Source organism: Dipodomys spectabilis, unplaced genomic scaffold (assembly GCF_019054845.1).
Source record: "Dipodomys spectabilis isolate Male_0828 unplaced genomic scaffold, ASM1905484v1 ptg000140l, whole genome shotgun sequence".
NCBI lineage: Eukaryota > Metazoa > Chordata > Mammalia > Rodentia > Heteromyidae > Dipodomys > Dipodomys spectabilis.
Window position 1 is genome coordinate 29,538,155 of NW_024870817.1, and position 21,165 is coordinate 29,559,319.

The window sequence follows — 21,165 nt, forward strand, 5'->3', positions numbered from 1 at the left end:
TTTCCAGAATCAGGATGTCAGTATGTATGTCAAGATATACACTTTTTTTTTTTCCAACCATCCAATTTTAAAGAACTTTTTTTTTTGGTCTGTTGTGGGCCTGAACTCTGAGCACTGTCCTTGAGCTCTTCAGCTCAAGGCTAGGGCTCTACCACTTGAGCCACAGAGCCACTTCCGGCTTTTTCTGCTTATGAGGTGCTGAAGAATCGAATGCAGGGCCTCATGCATGCAAGACAAACACTCTACCACTGAGCCACCTTCCAAACCCCTTAAAGAACTATTTTTAAGATTCATATGTTTTCTTCAGGAGATAAATTAGGTGGTGGTGTCTCAATTTGCTTAAACATTGTTTTTTACATTGTATATGACAAGGATAATTTACACTCTAGGTAGATAATCATATTCCATGGATGTGGTTTTGATTTATGAGGCACTCTTAGTATCTACTAATGACAGTTTGAGAGTTGTGTAGGGCTAAGAACTTAATACTCTCTTGTTTTCCCTATGAATATTCTTTCCCCTAGTCTTTGTTTAATGTATCAATATTGTATTACTATATTTTATATTGTATGTTTAATCTTTAAGAAAATTTTTTCTGTTTCAAGGAAAATATTTGATGCTTTTATTCAGTTCTGTGTCTACTTAAAATTTTTAGACAGACTTCTTTCTTTTTTGTGGGGGGAGGGAGGTCCGGTCATGGGGCCTGAACTCTGGGCCTGGGCGCTGTCTCTCAGCTCTTCAGCTCAAGGCTAGTGCTCTACCACTTGAGCCACAACGCCACTTCTGGCTTTTTTCTTTTTGCTTATGTGGTGCTGAGGAATCAAACCCAGGGCCTCTGGCATGCAAGGCATGCACTCTACCACTGAGCCACCTTCCCAGCCAGACATGCTTCTTTCTTTAGGTTGGCTTATTTACTTTTTTTTTTTTTTTTTTTTAAATTTTATTTTATTTTATTTGAGAACATACTGTACAGAGGGGTTACAATTACATGGGCAGGATAATGCATACATTTCTTACCAAGCATTGCAGCCTCCTCCTTTGTTTACCCATCACCTCCCTTCCCAGCCTCCCCCCTCCCTCCCACCCAATCATACCCCCCCCCCCCCCCCACCGACATTGTAAAGCTGGTTTTGACATGACATTTTGTACTTCTCATTGTTGCAACAGGTCCACCTGAATCCTTAAACGACTTGTTTGTCCCCATCTCCTCCACAGGTTATACTAACATCAAATATAGTGAAAGCGGGGGTTACACTGTGGGGGAGGGAGGCTTATTTACTTTTGTTCCTTTGCTTTTAAACTACAGCTATTTGTTGTTGTTGTTGTTGTTGTTGTTTTTTCCATGGTTTGAACTTAGGGCCTCACACTTGCTTGGTTGGTCCACTTGAGTCAGCCCTCCATCCTTGTTTTCTCTACTTATGTTGGAGATGGAGTCTCACAGAATTTTTTACCTAGGCTAGCTTTGAACCAAAATCCTCTGGATCTTAGCCTCATGAGTCACTAATTACAGACATGAACCATAAGGACCCAGCTCTATTCTTGAATGCTAAATTTTGATTCTGTTTTCAGTAGGCAAAAATAGGATTGAACAGTTTTCTGAAACTTTAGGTACCTAAGAGCATCACTGCTTCTTTCACAGAAGGAAAATATTTTACCTGGTTAAATGAGGCCTTAGACCAAAACCTTTCTGTTTAGTACCTGTCCATATTGGTCTGATACAGCTGAAAACTTACTACACAGTGAGAAAGTCTGGAGCCTGTCTGACTTGATTTCTTTCTTGGTAATCCCCTTTTCTGTCCACATGCATTTTTTATCATATATAGAATTTATCAGAAGGGATCTATAGAATAGATATGATTTAATTATTATAGCTATTATTTTTAGAAAATGATGAGACCTTTACCCTTGCCCTTTGAGAGGACTTTTCTTTTTCTCTTATAGCCTTCACTATTATAACTCCTGTGTCATTTTTCTGATATCTTGTGAGGCTGTCATCTCTGATTTCTCTGTATTTTGTGTGACATCTATTTTATAATTATACCCTTCTCCACATTCTGGAGGGGATCTTTCAAGCTGAATTTCACAGTGCTGCTTTGATATTCTGACACATAGATCGGTCTCAATTCAGTTTCAGATCTTTTCCTCAGTGTGGTTCCTACTTGTCTCAGCGGCCCCATTTCCCTTTCATCCTGCTAACCTCTCTTCACATTCTCCTTTCCCTTCAAGAATATTCTGACACATAGATCGGTCTCAATTCAGTTTCAGATCTTTTCCTCAGTGTGGTTCCTACTTGTCTCAGTGGCCCCATTTCCCTTTCATCCTGCTAACCTCTCTTCACATTCTCCTTTCCCTTCAAGACCTGTGGGTCCTTTTTTATAGCAGCTTTACCTTGTGTCTCTTACCAAAAGTGCAAGTTTCTACACTGTCTTTTGTATCTGTTCTAGAATCCATCTTTAGCAGCTTGGCCTTCCTGCGAGTTTTATCCTTCCTCCTATTTTCATGTTGTAGAATGAGGACAGAGCTTTCAGGTTTCTGTTGGCCAAGAAGGCCAGTATGGACAATTGCCTTGGCTCTGCTCATTGGCATTGGGGTGTTGGCTGAACCACCTCTTCAGACTTGCAGCTGGGTATAATGACAGAGTTCAGTTTCCTGCTCAGCTTATAGTAGGGTCTTATCCAACATAACTCTGATGAGCTCAAATGAGTTCTTCTACCCATGTGGATTCCTTCTACAGAACTCCTTCTATGACTCCTTTTCCAGAAGCTTCTGGTAGACCCTCAGGCTCTCTTCCAGCTAATATACAGAGTATGGGGGTAGATGAGAGGGTGGTCTGGAGGCAGGGGTGGGGACAGGGAGACGATGGCAGCATGGCAGATAGCAGTGTCCTCAGCACCCTTTACTGAGTGGACAGTCTGGTCTCAGCACCCATGGGCAGAGAGGGACAGGAAAAGGTTCTCTTATGTTCTTCTAGGGAGATGAGACCACTTTGTTTTATGACAGAAAACTTGGGCAAGTGCCTAACTGTTCTCATTTCATGTGGCAATCTCAGACTTTTTTCAGTAGAAATTCCTATTGCAACCTGACAATCATGAATTGGTGGTGTTTAGCATTATTGTTTTTTTTTTCTTTCCGTCTTCCTAGGCATTTTAACTGGAGTTAGAGTAGGAGGTTGCTAGCGCTGGATGTCAGAAACCCCTTATGATATAATGTGGAGAGTGGGAAATGGTCTCGTAGGCAGACCCAGAAGTGCTTGGCACGCAGAATTCTGGTTTCATAATTGATGAAATAATTATAGAAGATGAAAACGAACTCCAAGGGCACCCAAACTATGGCAGTGGGCTTGTCTTATTGGGGAGTGATGTGGTATGATTTACATATTTGTCTTTCCTAAATATTCATAACATTCATGTTCCATCTTTAATACTGATCAGTGAAGCCATAATATAGACTTAATCATTTCAAATTCCCTTAAGTAAGATGGATGCTTTTGTATCTCTTCCCTGTATTTCAGACTGTAATGCAAATGTGCACAAGGCCTGTAAAGACACCGTACTGCCCTGCACCAAGGTAACCTGTCAGTCACTGGTGAACATATGATCTATATCTGCATTCTGGTTTCATATTATCATTTTGGGATTTAACACTTTTTTATATTGCTGCTTAGATTTAATTCTAAAGTGATCAGTTAGTGATACCATAACACATGCTCAAAGTTTACCGTTACTTACTTCTGTAGACTTTTAATAATAGAGAGGAGGCCTAAGTGGCCATTTGGACTAGAGAGTGTGGGTAGGTTAGGCTTTCTGTCCAGACGTGCTTGGTTTACTGGGGAAAAGCCTGAGCACTTGTAAGTGAACAACACAGCATTAATTCTCAAGCATTAGCCAATATAAGAACTACCTGAAGGATCTGTTAGCGCCCAGACTTTTGGCTAGGTGAAATGACTCAGGCCTATAATCCTAGTGGCTTGGGAGGCAGAGATTTGGGGAGATTGAAGCTCAAGGCCAGTCCAGCAAAGCAAAAAAAGAAAAAGAAAAAAGGAAGAAAGAAAAGGTGGTGGGAGTCCATCTTGACCTGTCATCCTGGAAACAGGGAAATACAATCAGGAAAATCACAGTTCAGGCCAGCCAGAGCACAAAATAAAACCAATTTTCAAAATACATTAGCCAACCTGTGCAGTGGGCTTGTCTTATTGGGGAGTGATGTGGTATGATTTACATATTTGTCTTTCCTTAAGTTTTCTAAATATTCGTAACATTCATGTTCCATCTTTAATACTGATCAGTGAAGCCATGATATAGACTTGGTCATTTCAAATGTGTGTGAGCATGTGTGCACCCAAACATTAGCCAATGTGTGCACATGTGGGCACATGTGGACCCAAACACAGCTGGCAGAATGGCTCAAGTAAGAAAATACCTGCTTAGTAAGGGTGAGGCCCTGAGTTCAAAGCCAGTATGGCCCAACAAACAAACAAAAAACAAAGCACACTCCAGGCTTCTCAGCCCCTCTCCCAGAACTTCTCATTCTGTAGGACTGGGTGGGGCCTGAGCATGTTTCTAACAAGCTCCTGGGGGTTGCTGATGCTGCTAGGACCCCCACTTGGAGCTCGCTGGCTGGACTGGTGCACATTCATGTTGGGATGCAGGACAGTGAGCATGGGAATGTGGAGAAACAAACACTGTGTTGACAGAGACACAGCGGGTGAAGAGAGCTGAGTTAAGTGCTGTTCTAAAGGCGATGTGTCAGAGGTTCCTGGTAGTTGTAGTTGTAGTGTAGGCAGAGGAAGAGTGAGGGGTAGAGGGAAGGGAACAGAGAAAAGGATTCAGGGGTTGCCTGGATGGGAACCTCTTTGCCCCCAGAGTCTAGATATATGAGTTGATTTCTGCTCTCCCTTAGGCCTATTGACAGGAGGAGCTCACAAGCTCATCGTCATTTTTACCTGGACATGTCATTGCCATCATACTTTGCTCTTTGTGTTTTTTTTTCCCCCTAAAGTTTTATTTATATATTTACTCATGAATATGGTACTGGAGACTAAACACAGGGCCTCATGCTAGGCAAGTACTCAACCAGAGAGCTATATCTCCAGCCCCACATTTCACTCTGTTTCATTTCTGTCTTTTGCTTTCCTCTTTTTTTGAAATTAACAAAAATGCTATAGATAAGAATCCTATTGAGTGTAATTATGTGCATAATTCTTATAGCTCAAGTGCGTTCTGATCTCATTTTATGTTTCTGATCTTCCTTACCAGAAATTGCAAGACAAATATAGCAAGAACAAGTCTCAGACCATCCTTGGAAGTAAGTAACACAGAAAAGAAAAGTTGTTAAAATTTAATAAACATCCTACATTTTTGTGTATGAGTGTGACTGTACTGGGGCTTGCATTCAGGATCTGGGCACTGTCTTTGACCTTTTAGGTTCAAGGCTAGTGCTCTGCCGGTTGAGCCATGCTCCACTTCTGGCTTTTGGTGGTTAAGTAGAGATAGGAATCACATGGACTTTCCTGCCCAGGCTGGTTTTGAACCTTGATCCACAGGTCTCAGTCTCCTGAGTAGCTAGGATTATAGGTGTGAGTCACAGGAACCCAACTGATACCATACATTTTATCTTTGTAAAAATACCTCCTCCAGGAAGTGGTGTGGTGGCTCAAGTTGTAGAGCACTAGACTTGTGTGAAAGAGCTCAGGGACAGCACCCAGGCCCTGAGTTCAAGTCCTATGACCAAAAAAAAAATATAACTCCTCCATTTGTTGTCTCATTCACCCAGCGATTTATTCTTCTATGACATATGCTTGACATGGTTAAACTAAGGGGCCAAGAAGAATATGAGAGCTGGGCAACAGTGTCTCATGCCTGTAATCTTGGCTACTCAGAGGCTGAGCTCTGAGGATCACAGTTAAAAGCCAGCCCAGGCAGGAAAGTTCATGAGATTCTTATTTCCAGTTAACTACCAAAAAGCTGAAAATGAAGCTGTGGCTCCAGTGGTAGAGCACTAGACTTGAGCAAAAAAGCTGAGTGATAGTTCCTAGGCCTTTGAGATCAAGCCCTACTAATGTCACACATACACACACAAAATTAACTTCTGTGCCAGCCTATATACAGTGTGATGTTTGTATCAGGAAGTCTAGGGGAAAAGGTACTGCCTGCCTCAATTCAAAGATGTGGACTGGGATCCATTGTGCTAATTTAATAATCTCGGGGCAGGGGAGCGGCAGGGGGGAGACTGCAGAAAATACGCTTTAACGTTTTCTTAGCAGCAGCACACATTTAGATATATAAATACCATTTTTCTCCTTAAGAATCAGAGTTAGGTGAAACAGATCTTATTGGGGGTCCATATTCTTAGCACTTGTAGGATGGAAGCAAGATTACAACGATATATTGTACATTTGAAGTTTCTCTTGAAAATAATAGATGACCTCTGACAGTTCTTGGCATTGTAGGGAGGAACTAGTCACATTAATGACTCGTAAATCTTTGTAAATCTTTTGCTTGACTGTGATAATTTGCATTTTCTTTATCTAAAGTTGCATGCCATGGCATGTGGCAAAAATTTTAAGTGCAAGAAACTTTTCAATGCTGTAACAAAATGTGACCAATAAAGTTAGAAAACACTTCAACCAGGGGAAAATTAGCTATACTGAGTCATAGTAACGCACTATTGGGCAGGATGGTATACAAAATGGAGTTTAGGCCCTAATAGCTTCACTTGTAACTTCTTTGCTTGAACCTCAAGCATCTCTTGATCTCACTTGTAAAGTCTCTCACTTACATAAAGTTAAGTGTGAAAACAAAAAGAACTTAGAATTTAGAGAGAAAAATGCCATATATTTCTCTTTATATGAGATTTATGAGGGAAACTTATATATGCATAAAAATCCCTTGGTAAGCCTGGTGCCAGTGGTTTACACCTGTAATCCTAGCTACTCAGGAGGCTGAGGTCTGAGAATCTGTTTGAAGCCAATCTAGGCAAGAAAGTCTGTAAGATTCTTTTTTTTTTTTTTGGGGGGGGGGGGTCTGGTTATGGGGTCTGAACTCCTGAACTCTGGGCCTGGGCACTGTCCCTCAGCTCTTCAGATCAAGGCTAGCACTCTACCACTTGAGCCACAGCGCCACTTCCGGCTTTTTTCTTTTTGCTTATGTGGTGCTGAGGAATCGAACCCAGGGCCTCAAGCATGCAAGGCAAGCGCTCTACCACTGAGCCACCTTCCCAGCCCTGTCTGTAAGATTCCAATTAATCAGCAAAAACCAGAGGTGGAGCTATGATTCAGGTAGTAGAGCACCAACCATGAGAGACAAAGTTAAAGATCAGTGCCCAGATCTGAGTTCAAGCCCCAGGACGCTTCCCTGCTCCCTCCCACACACAAATCCTGAGATAAGTACAAATACTTCCCCTCCTCTGCTTGAGAGTACTTTTGCTGTAGCTATAGTATTATGATTCTGAAATATTTTCTGAGAGTTCTTTTTAGCAGAACCAGTCAGAAAAGTGTGGAAGTACCTGGTTAATTTTCATTAAATTAACAGAGAGAAAACAGCTGAACTGAGTTGACAGATTCTTACATCACAGGGAAGAGATTCCCAGCATCAATGCATTCCATTGACTGGCTCTTTGCTTATTTACACAATCTAGTCACAATGTTAATAACACCTTGCCTCTATTTAAAGCTGGCTGTCTGGAGTACAAGCAGTGGTTTATAGGAAAAGCTGGCCATCATTTCCCCATTCCATTTTCTTGTCTGTTTGTGTCATCCCCAACACAAGTAGAGATGCCTGCAGCATGGGTGTTGGGAGGGTGGAATAAGGAAGGGACACTTGAAGTCACACTTACTGCCAGGCTGGGCACGGACATGTTAGAAATGGCTGTCTGAAGATTGACCTCTCTGGCTTCAGTGGCTTTCTTTCCTTGTAATTATTGTCCCCTGTGAAAGCCTACAACACGTCCGCTCTGATTCCAGCTTCTTCAGTTAGAGATATCCCGCAACCTGGAACCCCCTTGCACCCGTCATCCTCCATGCCTATTGGGCTGCCAGCAGGAAGGAAGGAAACCACGGGGCAGGTTCACCCGCTGTCCAGAAGTGTTCCCAGCACCACCCTGGAAAGGTAAAAGCTTACTGGCTGCTCCTTCTTCATGGCTCACAGAGGCTGCCAAGACGTAATTCCTCTCCTCTCCCTTGCCACCACCAGCTTCAGGAGGTCAGTGACATCTCTGGAGTCTGAAGGTGACGGCAGCGGCTGGCGAAGCAGGTCTCACTCCGATGAGCTGTTCCAGTCAGTGGGTTCTTCTCCCTCCACGGACTCCTTCATGATGGAAGGTGAGGAAAGAATATGTTTGCATTCACTCAAGTTTCTCTGAGCAGGTACTGAGGGGGATACTTTCTAAGGGAAAGCAGAAGACCTGAAGCATCTTCTTTTGTTGTTTGTAAAAGAAGACTGATCCTAGGATGTACTTGGTATGCATTCTGCTTTGGAAAGGAAGGAAATTTTAGTCCCAATAGAAGCAACCAGATAATGATTAAGGAGATAGAATACACTTATTAACTGGACATATTCTTGAAAGAATAGGTTATACACACAATAAAGATACAATGGACTGCATTATACTGTACACATTATAGTATTTACAACATATTACACACACTGTATTATATAATACAATGTATTGCATGTTTATTATTAAAATATATTGTAGTTATTGATGGAATAAAATAGCATCCTATATTAAAATATAGTTACTGTAATTCATTTGCATTCATTTGTCTTGTCACTGAGTGACAAGTAATTGAGGAATTGGTTTTCAGTACCCAAGTTGTATCAGTAAGGAGATCCAATTGGGAGGAGAGTAATGATAGGAGGACGGAGCTCTCCCAGATCCTGGGTCTTTAGTCTTTTGTCCTCTCTTCTTTTACTGCCATTGAGTTGGAGTTTCTTTAATGAGTGCTGTGTAGGGCAAATGAAGTCTAGATTTTCAGAAGAGCATTTGTATATCTGAGTCTAATTCTATCAGAAAACTCTTATTTGTAACTTAGATCCTTCCAGTCTGCTTTGTGTCTTGCCAACTCAAGATAAACTCAAAATTCAGACCTGAAAAACTGTGCAAATTAACCCGGGCAAAAGAAATCACTGGGTTTAAGATTATGTGAGCACATGATGGGCTCTGAAAAGCAACAAAAACAAAACTAAAATAGAGGGTTGAGCGTGGTGTCACACACCTGTAATCTCAGCACTCAGGAGGTGGGACAGGAGGATCACAAATTCAGGGTCTGGTTGTACTGCATAGTGAGATCTGCTTTCAGCCCAGCCAAGCCAAGCCAAGCAAAACAGAGTAAAACAACACACACACACTAAAATAGAGCAAGCCAAAACAAACAAAAGAGGCCTCAATTTTCTTACTTTTCCTCCATGGATGCAGTCACTCTGTCAGTGTCTGATTCTTCTTTGCTCTCATGAAAGCTATTTTGTCCTGCTTTGGGCATTTTCGGAGGTTTCGCCTCCACCATGCAAGTGTTTGCTTCTGTGTGGCTCATAGGTTGGTTTCACATGGTCTGTGCTGTGTATGTGACCGTACTTTTGTCTTTCCTTTGCTAACCCCATCTTAGATGTTGTGGATTCTTCACTGTGGAGTGACCTGAGCAGTGACACCCAGGACTTTGAGGCAGAATCTTGGAGCCTCGTGGTGGATCCTTCATTTTGCAGTCGGCAGGAGAAGGATGTCATCAAAAGGCAGGATGTCATTTTTGGTAAGCGTGCCACCTTTCCTTCCCTTCCCTGTGTGCAGAGTGCAAATAATGACACTCCAGCTTCAAATGTACTTCTCAGGCTTAGATGCAGCATAGCATGGGCTGGTATGAGCAAATGTAACACACCAGGCTCTCTTTGTGTTTCCTGAGTCTGGGCCTGTACTTTCTGGCTGCTGCATGTAAGGCAGTGAACTTCTATTTTATGAAGGGTGGTAGACAGGATGCTTGTCTGGTGGCCCAGACAGTGGCTGCATCCATCAGGAGCCAGGGATGGGTATAGGAAAAGTTCAGCTATGTGCTGAATTCTCTGTCCATCCTTGGAATGTGATTCAATGAGGAGATTTCACTGTTTTATGGGGCTGGGCTACATTATAAACCAATTAGGGAAAATGAAGTTAAAATATCTAAGCCCAGAGTAGATGTTAACAATTAGTTTAAAGGGATCTAGTAAAGTGTCTCACATCTGTAATCCTAGCTACGTAAGGGAAAATGTGTTTCAAGGCCATCTCAGATAAAAAAGGTAGAGCTCACTTCACCAGACAAGTCTCAACTATATGGGAAGTATAGGTAGCAAGACTGAGGTTCAAAGCCAGACCTGATTTAAGATGCTATTCAAAAAATAACTAAAACAAAAATGGGCTGATGGTGTGACTCAAGTGGTAGAGCACTTGTTTTGCAAGTACGAGGCTCTGAGTTTAAATGCTAAAATTGCCAATAAGAAATTTAAAAAGTACTTTCAAAGACAATTACTTTAAAGATGAGACAAGCTCTTCACCTCCCTGGCCCTTTGCTGTCCCTTGCTAAGGAAGCCCCTCCCCCCCCACCTGCAGCAGGTGGTGGTCACATGGGTCAGGTGAGATGGTGATGTATCGCACACATTTAGATTACACTGTCCTTCAGTTACCTCTCAGTCTCATGTATTAAAAATAAGCTGATCCAAGCCCAGGCATTGGTGGCTCAGACCTGTAATACTAGCTACTCAGAAGGCTAAAATTGGAGGATTGCAGTTCAAAGCCAGGAGGGACAGGAAAGTCAGTGAAACACTTTAACTACAACAAACCACCAAAAAGCTGTAAGTAGAGCTGTGGCTTAAGCAGTAGAGTGCTAACCTTGAGCAAAAGCACAGGACAACTCTCTGGCTCTGAGTTCAAGCCTTAGGATGGCACACACACACATATAAAAAGCAAAACCAAGCATCCATTTGGAATGAACTGTCACATCAGCATGGCCTTTTGTGTCAGAGAGGCCTGTGTTTGAGACAAAAGCCTCCCTTTCTCTTTTCCTCACTGTTTCTCTTTTAAAAATGAGGAGGACTTGGAAGGTGGCTCAGTGGTAGAGCGCTTGCCTTGCATGCATGAGGCCCTGGGTTCGATTCCTCAGTACCACATAAGCAAAAAGAAAAAAGCCGGAAGTGGCACTGTGGCTCAAGTGGTAGAGTGCTAGCCTTGAGCTGAAGAGCTGAGGGACAGCGTCCAGGCCCAGAGTTCAGGCCCCACGACTGGACCCCCCCCCCAAAAATAAATAAAAATAAAAATGAAAATGAGGAAAGTGGGGTCTGGGGGTACATGTCTCTGTTGGTAATCCTAGCACTCCGAAAGGGAGGAGGAGGATCAAGAGTTCAATGCCAGCCTGAGCCACATAGTGAGGTTATGTATGGGAATGCAAGTCTATTAGTAGTTCACTTGTCTAGAATATGCAAAGCTCTAGATTTGAATTCAGAAACTCCTCCCTCCCCCGTTACACATGAAAATGAAGAAAATTGTTTTGGCTTTGAAAGTCATAATAAGTAAATGAGTTAAATAATTAAATGAAATGACATGAGCAAGTACTTAACACAAAAATATAAAAATAAATAACTGTTGTTTAGTAAATAGGGTTTAGAGGAGGGAGGATAAGAGAGAATTTGATAACAGTACATTATGTGCATGGCATTGAAATACCACAATGAAACCCTTTTGTACAGTTAATATACTCTAATAAAAATGGAGTTAGTGAGTCTCAGTGACAGAGTTTTTAATGATAAAATAATAATGCTATGCTTAGACTTATTTCCTCTTCATGGCTGATGCTTTAGATTCTTTCCTAAGACATACAATGAGTCTGGAAATCCACATGCTACGTAGAACTTGAACTTCTAGTATTCCCACTCGTTGTGACTTTCTCTTTTCTCTTATGATGCATCAAACAGAGACATCATAACCTAAAATCCATACCTAGGCAGTGTACAGCTAATCATTTATAGGGTAGCCACAGAGCTGCATAACCTTCAAGCATTATCTAATAGCAGAATGTTTGAATCCATGCAAAAAGAAAACTTACAACAGTTAACAGACACTTCCTGTCTTCCCTTCCTCCAGTGACCACTGATCAACTTCTGACAGTAAGCATCTGTTTCGGTTATTTCACATAGATGATACAATATGTGACTGCCTTCGGTCATCAAGCATGATTTCAAGGTTGATCGTACCTATCATTTAACTAGTACTCTCTACCTTTATGTGGCTGACTAATATTTCATTTTGTTCATCATTAGTTGATGGATGCTAGGTTGTTTCTACTTGGAGTGTGCTATGGCAACTTCCTTTTAATCTTTTGAGGAATTGCCAGGGTATTTTCTAAAGCAGCTTCATCATTTTACATCCGCAGCGTCATCCTTGTAGGAGGGGTTCAATTTCTCCACAGCCTCACCAACACTTTCTTTCTTATTGTACATGCAATTATCTCAGTATGTGCGAAATGATTTTAATTTGCATTTCCCTAAGGACTAATGATGTTGAGGTTTTTTTTGTGTGTGTGTGTTGGTGCTGGAATCTAACCTAGGGTCTTTTTCATGTTAAGCAAGCCCACCACCCCTGAGCTATACCCTGGCCTTATTGAATAGCTTTTCATCTGCTTATTGGCTATTTGTATATCTGTGTATCATTTTGGAGAAATGCCTTTTAAATGCTTTACCAATTTTTTTTTTTTTGGTCCAGTCGTGGGGCCTGAACTCTGGGCCTGGGCGCTGTCCCTCAGCTCTTCAGCTCAAGGCTAGCGCTCTACCACTTGAGCCGCAGCACAGCTTTTTTCTTTTTGCTTATGTGGTGCTGAGGAATCGAACCCAGGGCCTCAGGCATGCAAGGCAAGAGCTCTACCACTGAGCCACCTTCCCAGCCCCAATTTTTTTTTTTTTAAGTTTTGAGTTGTATGAGTTTTTAAATGAAGTCTGGACACCAGTTCTTTACTAGGTTTATGCTTTACAAATATTTTCTCTTATTCATTGTACCATCTTATTCACTTTGTTTGATGTCCTGTGATTCTGATGTACTATTTTCCTCTGGAGAAAATTGATTTTTTTTGAGACAAACCCTGAGACAGAAAGAACCTATTGTTTGTTTGGAGGGACTTTATCCTATTTAATTCAAATACATTGGGCTTAATCAATGTGGATTAATTAATCCAAAGAAGGAAAGAAACCCCCTCTCCTCCCCAGTCATTTAGATAGGAGTATGACATAGCTTCCAGTGGAAGGACTTAAAGATGTTAGGTAGTTATACTAGCTAAATTTTTAATAAAGATTGACTCTTACTTATTTTTTCCCCTCAGTTCTGAGGATCAAACTCAGGGTTTGTGCTAGCTAGGCAAGTGCTTTATCACTTAAGCCACACCTACAATCCTATTGCTTTTAGTTTGTGTTTCAGATGGAGTTCAGCACTAACTTTGCATGGGCTAGCCTCAGACCTCGATCTTCCTACCTCCACCTCCTGAGTAGCTGGGATGACAGGTGTGCAACATCACACCCAGCAGTGCTTACCTTTCTATTGGAATATTTTTTCCTATTATTCCTAAACATTCTGTCCTTCTGACTTGTGTTACATAGAATCTTGGACTGCTAATTTAGGCCATCATGACTTGTATGTTAAGGCTTGCTTGAACATGTATCTGCTCATACATTTCAGAACTAATGCAGACAGAAATGCATCATATCCAGACCCTGTTCATCATGTCTGAGATCTTCAGGAAAGGCATGAAGGAGGAACTGCAGCTGGACCACAGCACTGTGGACAAGATCTTCCCCTGCTTAGATGAGTTGCTTGAGATCCATAGGCATTTCTTCTTCAGTATGAAGGAGCGCAAGCAGGAATCATGTGTTGGCAATGACAGGAATTTTGTGATCAATCGAATCGGAGACATTCTAGTACAACAGGTAAGAAGGGGTTAAAGGCCTGGTATCCAAACACTGAAGGTTTGCAGATTTTTTTACAATGTTAAAAAAAACCCAAAGCTATGGATAAATGGAATTGATTTCATACAGTTATGGCCAGATGAGGTTGAGTTGGTTTTATTTGATGTTGGTTGATGCTGATTTGCATATTGGATGTCAGAGCATCTAAGAGCCAATGGCTTATTCCCTTGTGTGTCACAGGACCTACTGCTGCCTCCACCAGGAGTCAAAATTATAACTGAACCTTCTCCTGAGACATTTTGAGGTGATGGGCTGTCTGAGAATATGGCTTTGCCAGTACACCTGTGATACTCTCATGGGTGTCCTCAAGACAAATTCTGGCTCATCTCAGGGAGGAGGAGGCAGATCTGTGATTAGCACTCCAGAGTTCATGCCTGTAGACAAATATCACTTTGATTGCTTGTGATGTTTCAAGCATCAGTTGAAGTGGACTGTGCTATCTTTTCCTTTTTTTTTTTTTTTTTGGTTGGTCATGGGGCTTGAACTCTGGGCTTGGGTGCTGTACCTCAGCTCTTCAGCTCAAGGTGAATGCTCTACTGCTTGAGCCACAGCACCACTTCCGGCTTTCTAGTGGTTTATTGGAGATAAGAGTCTCATGGACTTTCCTGGCCGGGCTGGCTTTGAACCATGATCCTCAGATCTCAGCCTCTTAGTAGCTAGGATTACAGTGAGCCACCGGCGCCTGGCCTTAAAGATTTTCTTTTCTTTTTTTTTGTCAGTTGTGGGGCCTGAACTCTGGGCCTGGACATTGTCCCTCAGCTCTTCAGCTCAAGGCTAGTGTTCTACCACTTGAGCCACAGCACCACTTCCAGCTTTTTCTGCTTATGTGGTTCTGAGGAATTGAACCCAGGGCCTCATGCATGCAAGACAAGCACTCTACCACTGAGCCACCTTCCCAGCCCTGACTGTGCCATCTCTTAATACAGCAACCATCACCACCTGCTCTTGTCTAGAGGACATTGGCCCCCAGACTGGCTCTTGTTGAAAACATGTTCATAGCTGGGTGCTGGTGGCTCTTGCCTTTACCCAGGAAGCTGAGATCTGAGGATCATGGTTTGTAGCCAGCTGGAGCAGGAAAGTCCCTGAGACTCTTATCTCCAATAAACCACCAGAATACCGGAAGTGGTGCTGTGGCTCATAATGGTGAAGAGCTACACTTGAGCAACAGAACTCAGGGACAGTGCCCAGCCTGAGTTCAAGCCCTACAACCAACAAAATAAACAACAAAACAAAGAGATAGTATACATCCATTAAGTCTAATAACTTTCATAACAAATGTGGGCTAGATGTGATTTTCCCCATTATATACTTATGAATGTATGACTGGGTATCTAAGATTTTGTTTAGTCATTGCATATTTGCAAGGTGACATAACTGGGAATTGAATAAAAATCTAATCTTTGATTAAGATGAGCTATTCTGTCATACCTTGGAAGCACTGGCTGTCATTAGTCTGTCAGCTCCAAGATGTCTGTCAGGCATCTTCTTTGTTTCGTTGTTGCCAGATTTCAGCATGTACAATGGTACTGAATATTGATACCCTGATTATGTAATGAATGAGTGGGTACTTGTTAAAAAGCAACACCAAGAATTCACTTGAATGCTGTTTTGCAGGGGCTCACAGGACTCAAAGAGAGGCCTGGAGATTCATCCATATTTTTTTAGTACAGCTTTATCTAGGTAGATACTAAAGTGACATCTTAAAAAAATACTAAGTTTTGACTCAATTTCATTCTGTTATATGTAGCAATGAAAACTGTTAGATAGGGAAGTCTGCATATATATATATTTATATATATATGCACACATAATTGTAGTGCTTGAGATTGAACTTCATACTTGCTAGGCAGGTGCTCTACCACTTGAGACAGGCCCGTGACTTCTTTTTGCTTTAGTTATTTTTCAAATATGGTTTCACTTTTTTGTTTTGGTTAGTTGTAGAGCTTAAAATCAGGGCTTAGGCAAAGCCTCTGAGCTGTTTTGCTCAAGGATAGTGCTCTACCACTTTGTTCCACAGCTCCACTTCTGTTTTTCAGGTAGCTAATTGGAGCTAAGAGTCTCACAGACTCTCCTGCCCAGGCTGGCTTTGAACTGCAATCCTCAAATCTCAGCCTTCTGAGTAGTTAGGATTACAGAGTGTGAGCCACCAGTGCCCAGTTTAAGGTCTTACTTTTTTTTGCCTGGGCCAGTCTGGAATATCATCTCCTATTTAAGCTCTCCAGACAACTTGGATGACAGAGTACACTGCCATGCCAAGCTTCTTGTTGGTTGAGATGGGATCTTGAAAACATTTTGCCTGAGCTAGTTGTGAACTTTGATTCTGCCCATGTCAGATCCCAAGTACCTGTGATTACAGGCATGAGCCACCATGCACAGCTTAAATACACACATTTTAAATACACAGAAACAAGACACAAAATTTGTTTAGTAAATACTCTTACATGTTTAATCAAGTAAAAGTCCATGTTACTAGTGACAGGTTTAAAAAATTATTTTGTCATTTCCATTTTGAACTCAAGAGTCTAATATTTCCAAGGAAACTGCTTTATCACTTGAGCTGCACCTCAGACCTTATTCATTTTAGATTATTTTTCAGATAGACTTTATGCTTTTGCCCATTCTAGCTCTGGACCATAATTCACCTACTTATGTCTTCTGTATAGCTGGTACTAAAGGAATGTTCCACCATGCTCCAGTAGCAGCTTGTTTCTCCTTCCTTCCTTCCTTCCTTTCTTCCTTCCTTCCTTCCTTCCTTCCTTCCCTTTCTCCCTCTCTCTCTCCATCCCTCCTTCCCTCTTTCCCTTCCTCCTTCCCTTCCTTCCTCTTTTCATTCTTTCCTTTTATCTTCTTTGGTAGTACAGGGGTTTGAAATTAGGTGTGTTTGCCAGACAGAAGTAGTACCACATCCCTAGCCTTAGTTGTTTGTGCTATTTTTGAAATTAGGTCTCAACAATACATAATAAGTTTTGTGATAGAAAAGGTATCTGTTTTTAGCTTAGTGCTCTAACTGTTCTGTTCTGATAGCTCATTCAAACACATGGTGCTTAGTAGTAAAGCTAAGCTAAGTGACTATGCAATACTTTGCAAAACACTTTGAATACTAATGTCTGCATATGTTCAAGTAAACTTAGGAAGGTGAGTGCATTAAAAGAATTTTAATTTTATCATTTGAAGCATTTGGATTTCTCTTTTCTTGATAAAGAAAATCATGGTTTTATTCTGCTTTAATTCAAAATATTGAAACCATGTTTTGCTCTTGTATTCCTTTCATAGTTACAAAAACTGTATATTTCTGTCAGATCTACAGTTACTTAATTTCTGTAAATAGAGTAGTGGCTTAAATTGAGAATAGCGTTTGGGATGTCTGTCATAGCCAGAGACTGATAGTCACCTGGAAAGCGTCATCAGCGAAAAGGACTAGAGTCTGCTCTTGTGTTCTTTGTTGGCTGTGCATAGGGAAGTATAGCTAAATCTCTTGAAACTTAGTGTAAGGAATTGGTAAACTTAGGTAAGGAATTTTGTGATGGTGCTTTGTAGGACTGAAAGAAGAGACAGCAGTTTAAGAATGCATGATGGGGGCTGGAAAGGTGGCTCAGTGATAGAGTGCTTGCCTAGCATACATGAAGCCCTGGGTTTGATTCCTTAGTACCACATAGGCAGACAAAGCTGGAAGTGGTTCTGTGGCTCAAGTGGTAGAGTTCTAGCCTTGAGCAAAAGCAGCTCAGGGACACTGTCCAGCCCTGAGTTCAAGCCCCAGGACTGGCAAAAAAAAGAAAAGAAAAAAAGAAACAATGCGTGAGAATATGTGCATAGACCCGGGCTTCTAATCTTGGAAACTCCATGTGGTCTCAGGAGGCAACGGGTATGAGCTGATCAGCAGGAATTTGGTCTTGGTGAGAAGGGGATGTGATGTAAAGCTTTTCCAGCTTCAATTGCATAAAGATCCTAAGACTGTTAAAAATCAGTATTCTGTGCTCCAAGTCTTAGTGGACTTATTTCTTCAAAATTAGATTTTTACATTGTTTTAAAAATTGTCTTTAAAAAATGGTCTCATCCCACAAATCTACAATACAATATTACAATCGGGATTCTAACAGTGATATGGCAAAAATAGAGAATATATCTACTTTAAGAGTTCTCTGTCTGACCTTTTGTACTTATACTTATTCCCTTCCCACCCTCATTTCCTAGCTAATTCCTAGTCACTAATCTGTTTATACTTTCCATAATTTTACTAGTTAAATTTTACTATTCAGTGGAATTAAATAGTGTATAATCTTTTGAGAATTGATTTTCTTCATTTGCAAAGAATGTTTTGAAATATATGAAAACTACATGCTCTTTTCTATGTTGACATCTGCCATATTTACAAACCATTATTGAAATGTCATTCTCAGTTTTCAGAAGAAAATGCAAATAAAATGAAGAAGATATATGGAGAATTCTGTAGCCATCACAAGGAAGCTGTTAGTCTCTTTAAAGAACTCCAACAGAATAAAAAGTTTCAGAATTTTATTAAGGCAAGTATTTTAAAATTTTATTGAAAAGTGGTAAACCAGCATGGGAAAATAATTCAGGTTGTATTTTGTTTTATTTAGATAAGTTTAACATCTAGGTTCTTGGTTTTTGAGAGGAGGAGAAGGAAGTGGTAGATTTGTAGCAAACATTTCTGTGTCAGTAAAGTATCTCCCCAAACCCATGCCTTTGGTGTTTGGTATTTGTGAGGTCTGTCCTCCAAACTTCTTAGAATTCTGAGTTTTCTGTTTTATACCCTGACAAGCTGTAAGATCAGAAAAAAAAAAAAAAAAAACCAAACACATAATATACCCTACTCCTGTGTATTTGTTTTAGACTGGATTTAATTTCCTTTAAAGTAAATCCAGGGTATTAAGAAATTTTATCTTTAATAACCTCTAAAAACATCTTTAAAAGTATCATGTTGACATGATCATACTTAAATAAATTAGCAATAAATCTTTGATATCTTCAGATTTCAGTGTTTACCTCATGATACTGCAATATAAGTTTATGGATTTGACCAAAACCTTGGTTAGAACCTGACCATTGTTCACAAATTGCATCTAGTGGTTCTGTCTCTTAGATCTCTCTTAAATGTTTGCCCTCGAAATCTTGGAGCACTGGGTTAATGAATTAATGACAAAGTATAAAATTTAACAATAATAAATTGTTTAAATTAATGTAGATAAATGTCAGAATAAAATCATACACTTTTTTTTGCTTTTGGGTTTTTATGTCAATAGATAGGGAAATACAAGTAGAGTATAAACATATAAAAATGCATGTATTTTTTAAGCTCCGAAATAGCAATCTTTTGGCTCGACGGCGAGGAATTCCAGAATGCATCCTCCTGGTTACTCAGCGCATTACAAAATACCCTGTGTTGGTGGAAAGGATTTTGCAGTACACCAAGGGTGAGTGACTGATCCTGGGGTGCCATGGACCTCCTATTTGTTGGAGACATAGCTGAGGTATCCTAAAGGGTTGTATAAGTTTGTAAAGAATACAGTCATAAAAGTCAATGCATACCTGGGCACTGGTGTCTAACATCTGTAATCCTATCTACTCAGGCTGAGATTTAAGGATCACAGTTCAAAGCCAGCCCAGGCAGGAAAGTCTGTGAGACTCTTACCTCCAATTAACCACCAGCAAACTGGAAGGGGCGCTGTGGCTCAAGTGGTAGAGCACTTGCCTTGAGCTGAAGAGCTGAGGGACAGCGCCCAGGCCCAGAGTTCAAACCCCACAACTGACAAAAAGAAAAGAAAAATCAATGCCTGTCCTACAAAATTAACAAAGGAGGAGAGGGAGGGAAGAAGTTGACTTGGAAGGGAAGGGGAGAAAGATGAAAGGGGTGAAACTGATCAAGATGCATTGTGTTCATTAACTGCTTTCTTCAATGGCAACTCCTTTATACAGCTATTTAAAAATAATTAAAAAAAAAACAAATGAACAGTTGAGATGTCCTAAATAGCTATATATCTTTATGGCCTTTGATTGATAAAGATTTTTTTTTTTTTTACTATGAGAAAAGTGTTAAACCCTTAGAATTGGAATTCATTTTGAGAAATGAGCTTTTATAATGCAACTGTCTCATAGTCTGAGTTCTAACATTTTTTTTTCGTAAGAAGGTATCTAAGTGAGTAGACACGCATATTTTATTCTTTTCATTTTCAGACACATTTAGAACAAAGTCTTTCAAGTAAGGAAGTATCTATTATATATATCATTTTTTATTGCGTCTTATAACTTAATATACAAGAGTATAAAAATTGCATAAAAACAAAGCTCCACACATTTTGTTGTCAGCAAAAGAATGAGAGCAAAATTGAAGGCTTCTCAGTTTATATATATAGTCTCTCTTAAATTTAACATAATACCTTAAGGACTAAAATATGTCACATTTTGTTAGCCAACTTATGCTGCTCCAAGATTCATCCCAAGCCACACTGCTGATAGGCTAGACAACAACACTGGCTGACTGCATGCCAGAGCTGAGATGGCAAGTATGGCTTCTCCAGGGAAGTCAACATGGTGTCAGGGGCAGACGGGACGTTGGTACGGTCGGTCAGTCACTCCCTGGGCTTCGGGGATAGGACTCACATGGATCTGTTATAGTAGTAAACCCTAAACTACAAGTTCCATCCCATTTCCTGGGGCCCTTGAGACATGAGGACCCTTGAGACAGGAGGTCCAGTAAGACTCCCAGTGCTGTCATACTCTGAGTAGGAAGATTTTACAAGACAGTAATTTGTCAAAAGATGGAGGCTCTTCTTGTTTTTATTACAAATCACTTTATAGCTTTAGCTTGATTTTTCTCTACTTGGTTTGCCTTAGCTGTGAAACAGTTTAGAAATAAGGACTGATTTTACTTTACCTCTGTGGGGGTGAGATAAAGTAGTGAGGTGTGGTCTGAAAACTGTTGCTTGGGAAGATGGGGGTACTGAGATTTTCTTGTACACCTGTGAAGACACTGAAATTCTGGAAGTGGTTAGCTCCTTTGGGGGACTGGTTCTCACTCCTCTTGATTGGTCTTTGTGAGTGCTACTTCTGAGGCTGGAGGTTCAGAAAAAAACTGGATTCTCTGGCAGCTTTCCTTTCGTCCTCTCCCTTTAGCATTCCAGGTCAAGGCACCTCAGTAAACATCAACTAGCTGATGGTTATCATCAAACACAGAGGATAG

The 21,165-nt window shown here is 40.8% G+C and overlaps 1 protein-coding gene across 2 annotated transcripts in view; it reads left to right on the plus strand.

Moving 5' to 3' along the window:
- Arhgef28 (Rho guanine nucleotide exchange factor 28) overlaps positions 1–21,165 on the plus strand; it is a 222,749-nt gene that overhangs the window by 144,214 nt on the left and 57,370 nt on the right. For both annotated transcript variants that reach the window (XM_042690839.1, XM_042690840.1), the window contains 8 exons: positions 3,512–3,567; positions 5,256–5,304; positions 7,961–8,105; positions 8,190–8,317; positions 9,602–9,742; positions 13,681–13,928; positions 18,365–18,487; positions 19,282–19,399. In XM_042690839.1, the coding sequence (XP_042546773.1) occupies positions 3,512–3,567; positions 5,256–5,304; positions 7,961–8,105; positions 8,190–8,317; positions 9,602–9,742; positions 13,681–13,928; positions 18,365–18,487; positions 19,282–19,399 (1,008 nt within the window). The remainder of the gene's footprint in view (positions 1–3,511; positions 3,568–5,255; positions 5,305–7,960; positions 8,106–8,189; positions 8,318–9,601; positions 9,743–13,680; positions 13,929–18,364; positions 18,488–19,281; positions 19,400–21,165) is intronic.